Here is a 12,875-nt window from a genome sequence, read left to right on the forward strand (position 1 = left end):
GACAGCCTTTCATATTTTGAAATAAACATGTTGAATCGTCAGCAGACGTGATCTGGGAGTAATGCTTATAAGTTATAGTACCGATCCGAGTGAAATAGCATGCTTGGTCAAAATACCTAATATAATTATATTCATAATAGTAAACTTGCTATCGCTGTCATCACTTACTGTGTGATCATGCGGTAAGAAATAAACTTTTTGCCATGCAGCAAGTATACTTGCTAACAGAGGAAAAAGCAAGTGCCTGCAGCAAGTATACTCATCAGGCAGAATATTTGCTCAATGTTGAGAGCGACTGAGGCAGCAAACTGCGACCTTGTAGGCAGCAAATTGACTCGCTTTGCTGCCCAGCTAATTAATTTCAAACCGTGATTATGTAAATGCTGTGGCATGATCATATCAGGAGTGGATAATAAGAATCTCTATGCCATGTCTGTATGTCAGTGCCAAGACATATATCAGTGCCATGTCGTGTGTGTCAGGTCGTACGTGTCATTCATTGTCAATCCGTGGTTGCTGTGTTCTCGTATGAACGCGATCTTTAATAGTGTGTGGTTGTCATTGCATCCATGTCGTTGCAATAGATGCCAGTGTATCTGACCAGTGTACACATAGTGTCCACATGGTTTTATGGCGGTAGTTGTCTATAAATCTAACAAAGCTATTCGTATATATCTGTAAAGTGATTCTTGTTTGGACGTACTGGCGTTAGTTGGTAACGTGTGGTCTACAGCTCGCCAGATCGGTTAAACAACAGCCGCCTACTATCTGATAACTGACTGACTATCCACATCGATTTGAGTAATCGTGTACGTGCTGGTCGTGCACATTTATCCTGATTCCTCAATCGAAGATAGTGATAGTTTTATGCCTCGCTCTACCGTACAGTGCTGCGTGGTGCCACAGGCATATAGGATGCCATGGCAGCAAGCCCATGGCTATGCGTTACAGCAATTCTCTGACATGAAAAGTCGATGATTGAGGAGTCGAAGATGTCTGATTGGGTATAGTACTGTTGCGTTTACCAGTGGTGAGTAGTTTACGAGTTTTGAATTGATGTCATAAACATCCGTAATAACCTTGAGTTTGAGCGATAATGATCAACTTTCCCAGTATTTCCAGCAGATAGGTACGTGATGTGTGTGATGTGGCAGAGTCGTTTCATTAGAAATGTGGATTGATACGTCGTTAAACTGTTAAAATGCTGTCCGATCTATCTACAGTCTTTTAAATGAAGCTGAACGGGCTCACCTATCGATAAACTCTAGACACGTAGTGAAAACTAGTTTCAGTGAAATGCGAACTGCAGTTGGTGAAGTGCAGTTCCTTTACGTAATGCTATTCCACATCGGGGTTGTTGTCGGTTTGTCGGCGTGTGATGCGTGCAGTAGGTGATGGCCGATTCTGTAAGTGGCGACAATAGTAGTAGCGCAATTTTCCCTTTCCTGGCGCGTTTGAGGTGACTGCCGCAAGCTCGAGCTGCCTGTGTGAAAAACTGCCATACAGTGTGATTGCGCAGACTCTGATACAGCTCATGGTTTCTAGCAGGCTTCATCTCGCTTCATCTAGCTACATACACAATATTAAAAAATGCATCGGTTGTGTTTCATTGTATATGAAATAAGCTAGAGAAACTCTATTTGAACAGAATATGCTGAAGTTTTTTTCTTGTAATATATTTTTTCTCATGTTGTATAGCACTGTTTTGTACTGTATGACTCAAAATTTTATCATATTACTACTCAACACTATTGCATTTATCAGATTTTCTCATGAAAAAGGCTGTCCTCAGTACATGTACTGGTATTTGAATTACATGCCAATAAAGATTTAATAATAATAATATATATAAACAATTTTGTGAACCGCAGAAGCCACTATAGTGAGGTCAGTGGGTGAACTCTTCAGTGATAAGGAATCTGTTTTTTACGATTCACTTGCCGTTTTACTATTAAGCCGCTAGCTGCATGTTCCGACTATACTATAAATTACTATATACAAATACTTGATTTTTATCCAAGTGCCCAAATCCCAAGTGCCAATTTTCTAAGTCATTGCACAGCTAGTACAGAAATTTTATGTTATTAATGTTATTGAGCAAAAGATTACATGGAATAGGTCAGATGTCTACTTGGTCTTTCACATCTGTATCATTCCACATAGTTGATGATAATGTTCACGAAGTTTACTCCGGTGTAACTGCCTGCGTAATAGGTACGGCAACTGCTGCTGATGATGCTACAGTACATGTAGGCCATAGTCTCTGAGAGCACGGGTTCCGATTCTCTTTCGTCATCGGAGAAGCTCATCCCGGCAGCTGTAGAATTTGCAAGGCAATTTTCCACACGATCTGTATGCAGCGGACATGTAGCTGCCTGCTTGTAAGGCTAACGCATTCGTGTTTGTGCCCTCCGCCTTTGCCTGTAAAGAAATCTCGCAAGACTGTCTCTACTGCATCGTCCATGATGTACGTATTTCGTGTGGTGACCTGCACAAACAGACGGGCAATTTAAGTTAATTTGGCAAGAAATAGCAGATCTATCTATGTGATGGAGATGTGATTTCTCGAAAAAGAATGTCGAAAATTGAATCATGTATTGTACGTATGCACCGTATAATTGTACGACCATCTGAATGAAGTAGAAACACTGACCAATGCTTTTTAGTTATGCAATTTTACTCTAATATGTGAGAAATATTTGCCTAAATACATGTTACGCCGACTGTAGACTAATTAGCAGAGCTCGATTGCCTAGCATGTCATGCACAGACGCCAAAACTAATAGTGGTAATGATTCAGCCTAGTACATTTGCTATGTCTCATGCATCAAGCATAATACGTGAGAATGATTATGTTGGCAGTGAAAAATTGTAGCAATTGTTAAAAAATATATGAAGGGCCTGATTGTTTGATTTTGCCATGTAATCTTTTGCAGTTTCAGTGTAGACCAGCGGAGCTAGTTTTAGTGACGGCGAGCAAGGAATCACTATGAGTACGTCTGGAACGTACACGGTGAACCCGGATGAAGGTGCCAGAGTGGAGACAGGCGACCGGCAGAACCGGGACTTGGTGAACGGCCACAGCAGAGCTGCAACTCGTTAGGAAACACACCTGACTACTATGGAGGTAATTAAGAAGTTTGGTGCTTGTTGTTGTTTGTTGTTGTTGTTGTTGTTGTTGCTGTCATCTTGCTTTCTCCATTTCTTCTCATCTCCTTTTCTCCTCTTCTTTTCTTCTCTTCTTCTTCTTCTCTTCTTTCTTCTTCTTCTTCTTCGTCTTCTTCTTCTTCTTCTTCTTCTTCTCTGTCTTCTTCTTCTTCTTCTTCTTCTTCTTCTTCTTCTTCTCTTTGTCTTCTTCTTCTTCCTTCTTATTTTCTTTTCCTGTTTTTATTCTTAGTCTACCATTAGCGCTGGCTGCGCTGCTGCGCTGCGCTGCTGCCCTGCTGCTGTGCTGCTGTGCCTGCCTGCTCTGCTCTCTGTCGTTTGTCGGTGTTGGGGTGCGTTCCATGGTGTTAACATTTCCGATGCTACGGCTGCTGAACATTATTGTTGGTGAGATATATTGCACGTAGCATGGATTTTTGTACTAAATAGAAATTGACTTGAATGATAATCAATACTGTAAGTGTAACTGAACTACTCGAAGTGTTAGGATAAAAATAGTATAGACTTGTGTCACTTGGCAGGAGTGAATGAAAAAATTGTTTTTGCTCATCTGACTGAGTCAGTGCAGCTTGTAGAATCGCATGATGCGTGCCGGTGCGGTGCGTGCGTGCGTCCGTGCCGTGCGTCAACAGTTGGGCACAAATCTTAACCGCTCGACGTACGTCAGATATTCGGACGGGGGTGTGGGGTCGTGAAAAGGACTCAGGATGACAAATTTGGGGGTCAAGGGACAAGTCAAGATGTGTAACGGACGCGGAATATTCCCCTTAACTTAAGGTATAGAGGAAATACGGATTGCGCACAATCTTACGGCTTGACTCTTGTTAATAATCAGGAATTAGCCCAACGTGCGTAATCCGCCAAGTGTGCATGGCTGGAACCTATCACCATGTGCCGAAATTGGAGTCACAGCCGTCAAAGGGCGTGCGCGAAAGAGGGAGAGGGGCAGATACCCCCCCCCCCTGGTACAAATCCTGTACACGCCCCTGCCGAGCAAATTGCTAACATTGCGACAGCTTTCATTTTGAAATAAACAGCTGATTGCTTCAGATTCGGTCAGCATTGAATGTTCGAGAAGAGTAGCTTAACGGAATACTGAAGCACTCATCCATAGACGGTAGTGGTAGCTTTGTGTGTTTAGCAACAACACTGCTGAATGCCAAGACTGAATGAATTGATTGTATTTAACGGGTAGTTCTATATGTTTGTTCCTATGTTTGGTTACAGGTATTATTACGTGTCTCGTTGAGGAATCGTCCAGCAGACGTGATGGGGAGTAATGCTTATAAGTTATAGTACCGATCCGAGTGAAATAGCATGCTTGCAAAATACCTAATATAATTATATTCATAATTTAGTAAAACTTGCTATCGTGTCATCACTTACTGTGTGATCATGACGGGTAAGAAATAAACTTTTTGCCATGCAGCAAGTATACTTGCTAACAGAGAAAAAAAAGCAGGTGCCTGCAGCAAGTATACTCATTCAGGCAGAATATTTGCTGCCAATGTTGAGAGCACTGAGGCAGCAAACTGACCCTTGTAGGCAGCAAACTGACCCTCGTAGGCAGCAAACTGACCCTCGTAGGCAGCAAACTGACCCTTGTAGGCAGCAAAATTGCCGGAAAAAAAACCGTGATTAGGTAAATGCTGTGGCATGATCATATCAGGAGTGGATAATAGAGATCTCTATGCCATGTCATTTTGTCAGTGCCAAGACATCATATCAGTGCCATGTCGTTGTGTCAGGTCGTACGTGTTATTCATCGTCAATGCTGTGTTGCTGGTGTTCTCGTATGAACGCGATCTTTAATATTGTGTGGTTGTCATTGCATCCATGTCGTTGGCAATAGATGCCAGTTATCTGACCAGTGTACACATAGTGTCCACATGGTTTTATGGGGTAGTTGTCTATAAAATCTAACAAAGGCTCTTGGTTATATATATCTGTAAAGTGATTCTTGTTTGGACGTACTGGCGTTAGTTGGTTGTGGTCTACAGCTCGCCAGATCGGTTAACAACCAGCCGCCTACTATCTGATAACTGACTGACTATCCACATCGATTTGAGTAATCGTGTACGTGCTGGTCGTGCACATTTATCCCTGATTCCTCAATCGAAGATAGTCTACGTTTATGCCTGGCTCTACCGTACAGTGCTGGGCGTGGTGCCACAGGCATATAGGATGCCTATGGCCGCAAGCCCATGGGCTATGCGTTACAGCAATTCTCTGACATGAAAAGTCGATGATCTGAGGGGGGTCGAAAGATGTCTATGGGGAGTAAGTACTTGTGCGTTTACCAGGTGGTGAGTAGTTTACGAGTTTTGAATTAGATGTCATAAACATCCGTAATAACCTTAGTTTGCAGATAATGATCAACTTTCCCAGTATTTCCAGGCAGATAGTACGTGATGTGTGTGATGTGGCAGAGTGGTTTCATTAGAAATGTGGAATTGATACGTCGTTAAACTGTTAAAATGCTGTCCGATCAATCTACAGTTCTTTTTAAATGAAGCTGAACGGGCTCATGCTATCGATAAACTCTAGACACGTAGGTGAAAACTATTTTCAGTGAAATGCGAACTGCAGTTGGTGAAGTGCAGTTCCTTTACGTAATGCTATTTCACAATCGGGTGTTTTGTCGGTTTGTCCGGCGTGTGATTCGTGCAGTAGGTGTGATGGCCGATTCTGTAAGTGGCGACAATAGTAGGCAATTTTCCCCTTTTCCTGTCGCGTTTTGAGGTGACTGCCGCAAGCTCGAGCTGCCTTGTGAAAAACTGCCATACAGTGTGATTGCGCAGACTGCTGATACAGCTCATGGTTTCTAGCAGGCTTCATCTGTCTAACTCAATCTCTATGAAAGCTACAGTTTTGTAACACAATATTAAAAAATGCATCGTTTGTGTTTCATTGTATATGAAATAAGCTAGAGAAACTCTATTTGAACAGAATATGCTGAAGTTTTTTTCTTGTATATATATTTTTTCTTCATGTTGTATAGCACTGTTTTGTACTGTATGACTCAGAAATTTTATCATATTAACTACTCAACACTATTGCATTTATCAGATTTTTTCTCCATGAAAAAGGCTGTCCTCAGTACATGTACTTGTATTTGAATTACATGCAATAAAGATTTAATAATAATAATAATATAATATAAACAATTTTGTGAACCGGCAGAAAGCCACTATAGTGAGTCAGTGGGTCTTGAACTCGAATCAGTGATAGGAATCTTGTTTTTACGATTCACTTGCCGTATTTACTATTAAGCCTAGCTTAATACTTACATGTTCCGACTATCTATAAATACTATATACAAATACTTGGATTTTTTATCCCAAGTGCCCAAATCCCCAAGTGCCAATTTTCTAAGTCATTGCACAGCTAGTACAGAAATTTTATGTTATTATGTTTATTGAGCAAAGAGTTACATGGATAGGTCAGAGACTCAGATGTCTACTTGGTCTTTCACATCTGTATCATTCCACATCGTTTTATGATAAATGTTCACGAAAGTTTACTCACGAGTGTAACTGCCTGCGTAATAGTTACGGCAACTGCTGCTGATGATGCTACAGTACATGTAGGCCATAGTCTCTGTAGAGCACGGGTTTCCGATTCTCTTGGTCATCGGAGAAGCTCATCCCGGCAGCTGTAGAATTTGCAGGCAATTTTCCACACGATCTGTATGCATGCGGACATGTAGCTGCTGCTTGTAAAGGCTAACGCATTCGTGTTTGTGCCCTCCAGCCTTTGCTGTAAAGAAATCTCGTCACAGACTGTCTCCTACTGCATCGTCCATGATGTACGTATTTCGTGTGGTGACCTGCACAAACAGACGGGCAATTTAAGTTAATTTTGGCAAGAAATAGCAGATCTATCTATGTGATGGATGATGTGATTTCTCGAAAAAGAATGTCGAAATATTGATCATGTATTGTACGTATGCACGTATAATTGTACGACCATCTGAATGAAGTAGAAACACTGACAATGCTTTTCTAGTATGCATTTTTACTCAATATTTGTGAGAAATCATTTGCTAAATACATGTTACGGCGACTGTAGACTTAATTAGCAGAGCTCGATTGCCTAGCATGTCATGCACAGACGCAAAACTAATAGTGGTAATGATTCAGCCTAGTACATTTGCTATGTCTCATGCATCAAGCATAATAACGAGCCTTTTACAAGTACTCAGCCGTGAGAATGTATTATGTTTGGCAGGTAAAAATTGTATGCAATTGTTAAAAAATATATGAAGGGCCTGATTGTTTGATTTTGCATGTAATCTTTTGCAGGTTTCAGTGTAGACCAGCGGAGCTAGTTTTAGTGACGGCGAGCAAGGAATCACTATGAGTAGGTCTGGAAGGTACACGGTGAACCCGGATGAAGGTGCCAGAGTGGAGGACAGGCGACCGGAGAACCGGGACTTGGTGAACGGCCCACAGCAGGCTGCCAACTCGTTAGGAAACACACCTGACTACTATGGAGGTAATTAAGAAGTTGGCTGCTTGTTGTTGTTGTTGTTGTTGTTGTTGTTGTTGCTGTCATCGTTGTTTCTCCATTTCTTCTCATTCCTCCTCCTCTTCTACCTCTTCTTCTTCTTCTTCTTCTTCTTCTTCTTCTTCTTCTTCTTCTTCTTCTTCTTCTTCTTCTTCTTCTTCTTCTTCTTCTTCTTCTTCGTCTTTGTCTTCTTCTCTTCTTCCTTCTTATTTTTCTTTTCCTGTTTTTATTCTTAGTCTGACCAGTGCTACTGCTGCTGCTGCTGCTGCTGCTGCTGCTGCTGCTGCTGCTGCTGCTGCTGCTGCTGCTGCTGCTGCTACTACTGCTGCTGCTGCTGCTGCTGCTGCTGCTGCTGCTGCTGCTGCTGCTGCTGCTGCCTCTGTTTGTCGGTGTTGTGGTGGTTCCATGGTGTTAACATTTCCGATGCTACGGCTGCTGAACATTATTGTTGAGTGTGAGATATATTGCACGACGGCATGGATTTTTGTTACTAAATAGAGAATTGACTTGAGTGATAATCAATACTGTAAGTGTAACTGAACTACTCGAAGGTGTTAGGATAAAAATAGTATAGACTTGTGTCAGCTTGTCAGGAGTGAATGAAAAAATTGTTTTTAGCTCATCTGACGTAGTCAGATGCAGCTTGTAGAATCGCATGATCGTGCGTGCGTGTGTGCGTGCGTGCGTCCGTCCGTGCGTCAACAGTTGGGCACAAATCTTAACCGCTCGACGTACGGTCACGATATTCGGGACGTGGGGGTGGGGGTCGTGAAAAGGACTCAGGATGACAAATTTGGGGGGGTCAAGGGACAAAGGTCAAGATGTGTAAACGGAGCGGGAATATTTCCCCCTTAACTTAAGGTATAGGAGGAAATACGGAATTGCAGCACAAATCTTAACGGCTTGACCTATGCTCTTAATAATCAGTATATAGTGTGATGGGCAGGAAACCCATCACCAGTGCGAAATTGGAGGTCACAGGTCAAAGGGCAGTGGGGGAAAGGTCAGATACCAGACATTTTCTGAGGAAATGGCCTAATGGACAGAGTGGAAAACTTTTTTGTTTCAGTGCTGACCTACCATTTTTATCACTTTAATGAAAGGACCATGAAATGTGCTTTCCACTGACGTGCGAAGAGTAAGTGTCTGATAACCTTTTGACCCTCAAGAGGAGGGTTAAACATGGATTCCTGAACTGCCTCAATGACGTCAGTGTTGTCATATTCATGGCACATCCATAATCTAGAAACCCAATAAGCCTGGATAGCCGAACGCGTACAGCACAGGCATCACGGCTCAAAGGTCGTTGGATCGAATTCCATCTGATTTTTTATTATTTACCTGTTTTCTGTATTTTTCTATCTTTATTCATTTAACAATTTATTTCCAATTAACGCAAATATTTACATGATTTATTTACAACAATTTAAAGGGATAGTAGACTCTAGGATTTTACTGCATACAACTGTGCTTACTGTATAACAAATCGTCTATACCCACACGTATTTGTTACCAGATACCTAATTTAATTGTTATAATTAATTACACATCAATGCTACGAAATTTGAACGGCGCCATGATACCCGCAACCGTGCTGCCACCCCGAAAAAGTTGCGTATTTGACCATTTATTTTGCACGTTACAGACCGGGGGCTAATCACAAAAGTGTAATTATATTTATACCTAAATGCTATTTAACCGAACGATATTCATTTTAGGGCGAATTTATCCATATTATAACTGAAACTATGTCGTTTATAAGATATTACAATCCTTTTGCTTTAAAATGAATAAATAAGAAACACCCTCGGTCTGTAGCCCTTTGCTGAAAAGTGGTTTTGTGCAACTTATCAGATCGTGCGCTTTGAGTGGTGCCACCGTCGTTGTAATCAAACTGTAGTCGTTAGTTTTAAAACATTTTTTAATAATATTTCTAATAGTGATTGAACCATGAAACTTTTTATGTAGCGTAATTTTAACCTAAATTAACTGAAAATAATCCTAGAACCTAGAGTAAACGATCCCTTTAATAATAACAAATAATTTTTAGAACAATTAATATTTTTTTTTTTAATAGGGTTAGGGTTAGGGTCACAATGCACCATAAAACAGGAGTTTCAGGCACGCGATTTGTATCAACCAATGGGATTTGGGAGGTATGCAGAATGCAGAAGGTTGCTGAAATGATGTGTACGCAACTGCGTATCTGCATATCTGCGCCTAACAAAGGTATCACTACGCACGACTTAAATGTTACGTTTATAACCGTAGCAACAGACCTCAGATGAGCCCAGACGTGCTGCGGCTTTTGTTATTCTCTCCTCACAGTGGCCCTGATAGTGTGTGTATATATATACGCACACTGTATTATACCAGGAACCCACTAGCAAAGTGATTAATTAACAATTAATAACTAATGGTTCTTGGCAATGAATAGTTATAATATCATTAAAACTAAGTTCGGTTTGCAATTACGGTTCGTTGTTGCAATCTCGGTTAAAGCAAGCAATTTTCCTTTTGTGTATTGTACAACCTGGTGTTGATGCCAGATGGGGAATGAAACTGTGGCCAGCTCTCCTTATTTCTTGTAAACAAGGCCATCCATCACAGAATTGTCTGACAACATGTCCAGGAAGTTCGTCGAACCTCTTCATAGTATAGTTATTTAGTTATTATTTGCTGCTGGAACTATAGCTACTTCTGGTAAGGCTCAAAAACTCAAACAAGGCCTCATCAGTATTAAATACTGTCCAGAATTATACTAAAATATAAAATACTAAAATTATACTTTATAATTAAACTACATTAATTATATAATAAGGCAAAGAGTTGAGTTAGGGAGAGAGAGAGAGAGAGGGAGAGAGAGAGAGAGAGAGAGAGAGAGAGAGAGAGAGAGAGAGAGAGAGAGAGAGAGAGAGAGAGAGAGAGAGAGAGAGAGAGAGAGAGAGAGAGAGAGAGAGAGAGAGAAAGAGAGAGAGAGAGAGAGAGAGACGCGGTCGGGCAGCTACAGCACGAATTCAGTACGAATTTTAATTGCCCCCGTAGTCTCTCTCGACCATCCTACTGGGAGTCGCGTGTGTACCAATCGTAACTGGGGTTCGGAAATAACTCCCAAGCAGGACGGCTGTTGAAACTATTCCATTTCGTGTGAACGCGACCAATAACTGAACCGTTAGAGTGCGTGTCGCGGCATCTGTTTCCTAGGGTTTCATAAACATTAAAAGCTGCTGTAAAGTGTAGACGGTTGGGGGCGGATGCTTTTGAAAATGGGAGACCGGCAAGCCAGTCTTGCTAATAAAATGCGTTTGTAAAAACAGTAACTGAGTAAGCCTGGTAAGAGAGGTTAAAACCGCGCACAGTACGGGCTGTGTCCTGAACTACTATGTCACTATTCGCCACTAGTTCTAGCTTCCATTTATTCTGAGACCATTTTATTCTGATGTCACATTATCCGTACTTGTTCATACGAAGGTACTAACAAATAAGAACTAAGCTCCTCTGACATAGTGATTGACATTGACATTTTTGACATTGGTTATCGTGAGATACACATGGGGGTTTCTCCAACAGACTCTAGTTTTATGATTAGAACAGTCGTTCTTATCTTTGTACTCAAACAGTAGCTGGGCCAATTAGCCTAGCCCTACAACGGTCACTTGGGTCATGGACAAAAATACATTCTCAGACGGTGATTGCCAAACTTCATGGGTTTACTCGTAATTGTGTTGGGCTAGCTGGCTGGGTAACAAGGTCTGGGTAACATGGGCTGATAAAAAAACGCGGGAAGGAAGAATTTCAAGAAATCAAGCATTTACTTTCACGTTTTGTTTGACATTCATGGTGAGCTTTAACAACATGAAATGACGACGTGACGACAGCGTGAAGGGAGGCTGTTTGATGTAGCGATGAATCGGCTTTTGAGCTGACTGCTAATTGCACAGGCACTTGAAGCGTTTCAATAAAATATAATGCTAACTAAATAGGAAATCTATTTACTACCAAATTATTAATGTTTCTATACTCTCTTTCACCTATTATTGCTGACAGTCTCCTGTCAAATCCTACGTGCAACAATATACGCTGCCGGCGCCATTGCTCTCGCGGCTCCACTGTTGCACGCTTTTGGACGGAATTGACAGGAAACTGTCGGCGACTCGGCAATATATATTAGGTGAAAGAGAGTATAGAAACATTAAGAATTTGGTAGTAAATAGATTCCGTATTTAGTTAGCATTATATTTTATTGAAACGCTTCAAGTGCCTGTGGCTAATTGAGTGTATCGCGCGTAAAAACACGTGCTATACACGTGCAGAGCCGCGAAAAGGTTAGCCAGCGCTGTGTAAACTCGCACCAATGAGTGGTATAGTGGGCGTGGAAGGGTAACCACCCCCCGTGGCGAAGCGTCTCATTGCACTTACTCATCATGTGTGCGTTCGTAAAGCATTTATCATCTCGTTTATTCGGGGCGATCTTGGAGTAATGATTACTCTAAGGGGCAATGTAATTTTCAGTTTAAAACGCATTGTCAGCACATTGACTTGTGAACTTCATCCTGTGACCCCCTTAGCGTGATGATATCAGCAAGATATCAGGAGTCTATCAATATTGATAGCCCCATGAATCCTGGTGATATTGCATGTACACATACGCGTCATATTCTCGCATCTCATTGTGTGCGCCGTAGTAGTAAGTTCATCACAAATGTATACATGTACATTGTACACGCTGAATGACAAGAGGGCTGTGAAACTTGGGAGGGGAGGGAGGTGAGTGAATAGGCTTGGATTGGAGGGAAGCACAATAGGGGAAGACTTGTGGGGCAACTCCATCGCCCCCTCTTATCCTAAACTACTCCTGCTCCCCACTTTTTATCTCCGCCATGCAAGGTTATGTTTTCGCCCCTGTTAAGCCCGCCGCACACGCATCGATTTCTTGCGTGTGGAAAATATCACACGTGTTTGATATTTTCTTCCACGTGTGGCAGATTGCACAGCGTCTGCGGAGTGGCTGTGTCAAGTTCCACACCGGCTCTATGTAAAGGCCACCGCACACCAGACGATTTTTACAAACGATGAAACGATGAAACGATGAAACGATGAAACGATGTAGGTGTGCGGGTTCATTTGTAGACGATTTTATTTTTATCGGACGATCGTTCCAAAATCAAACATGTTTGATTTTGAACCGATTATTTGGACGC

General features: G+C 41.7%; 1 protein-coding gene across 1 annotated transcript in view; it reads left to right on the forward strand.

Moving 5' to 3' along the window:
• Positions 1–12,875, forward strand: part of LOC106813316 — a 40,129-nt gene that overhangs the window by 11,071 nt on the left and 16,183 nt on the right. Inside the window, exon 2 of the mRNA XM_014817428.1 lies at positions 7,470–7,662. Within this exon, the coding sequence (XP_014672914.1) occupies positions 7,524–7,662 (139 nt within the window). The 5' untranslated portion in view covers positions 7,470–7,523. The remainder of the gene's footprint in view (positions 1–7,469; positions 7,663–12,875) is intronic.

Source organism: Priapulus caudatus, unplaced genomic scaffold (assembly GCF_000485595.1).
Source record: "Priapulus caudatus unplaced genomic scaffold, Priapulus_caudatus-5.0.1 Scaffold755, whole genome shotgun sequence".
Lineage (NCBI taxonomy): Eukaryota > Metazoa > Priapulida > Priapulimorpha > Priapulimorphida > Priapulidae > Priapulus > Priapulus caudatus.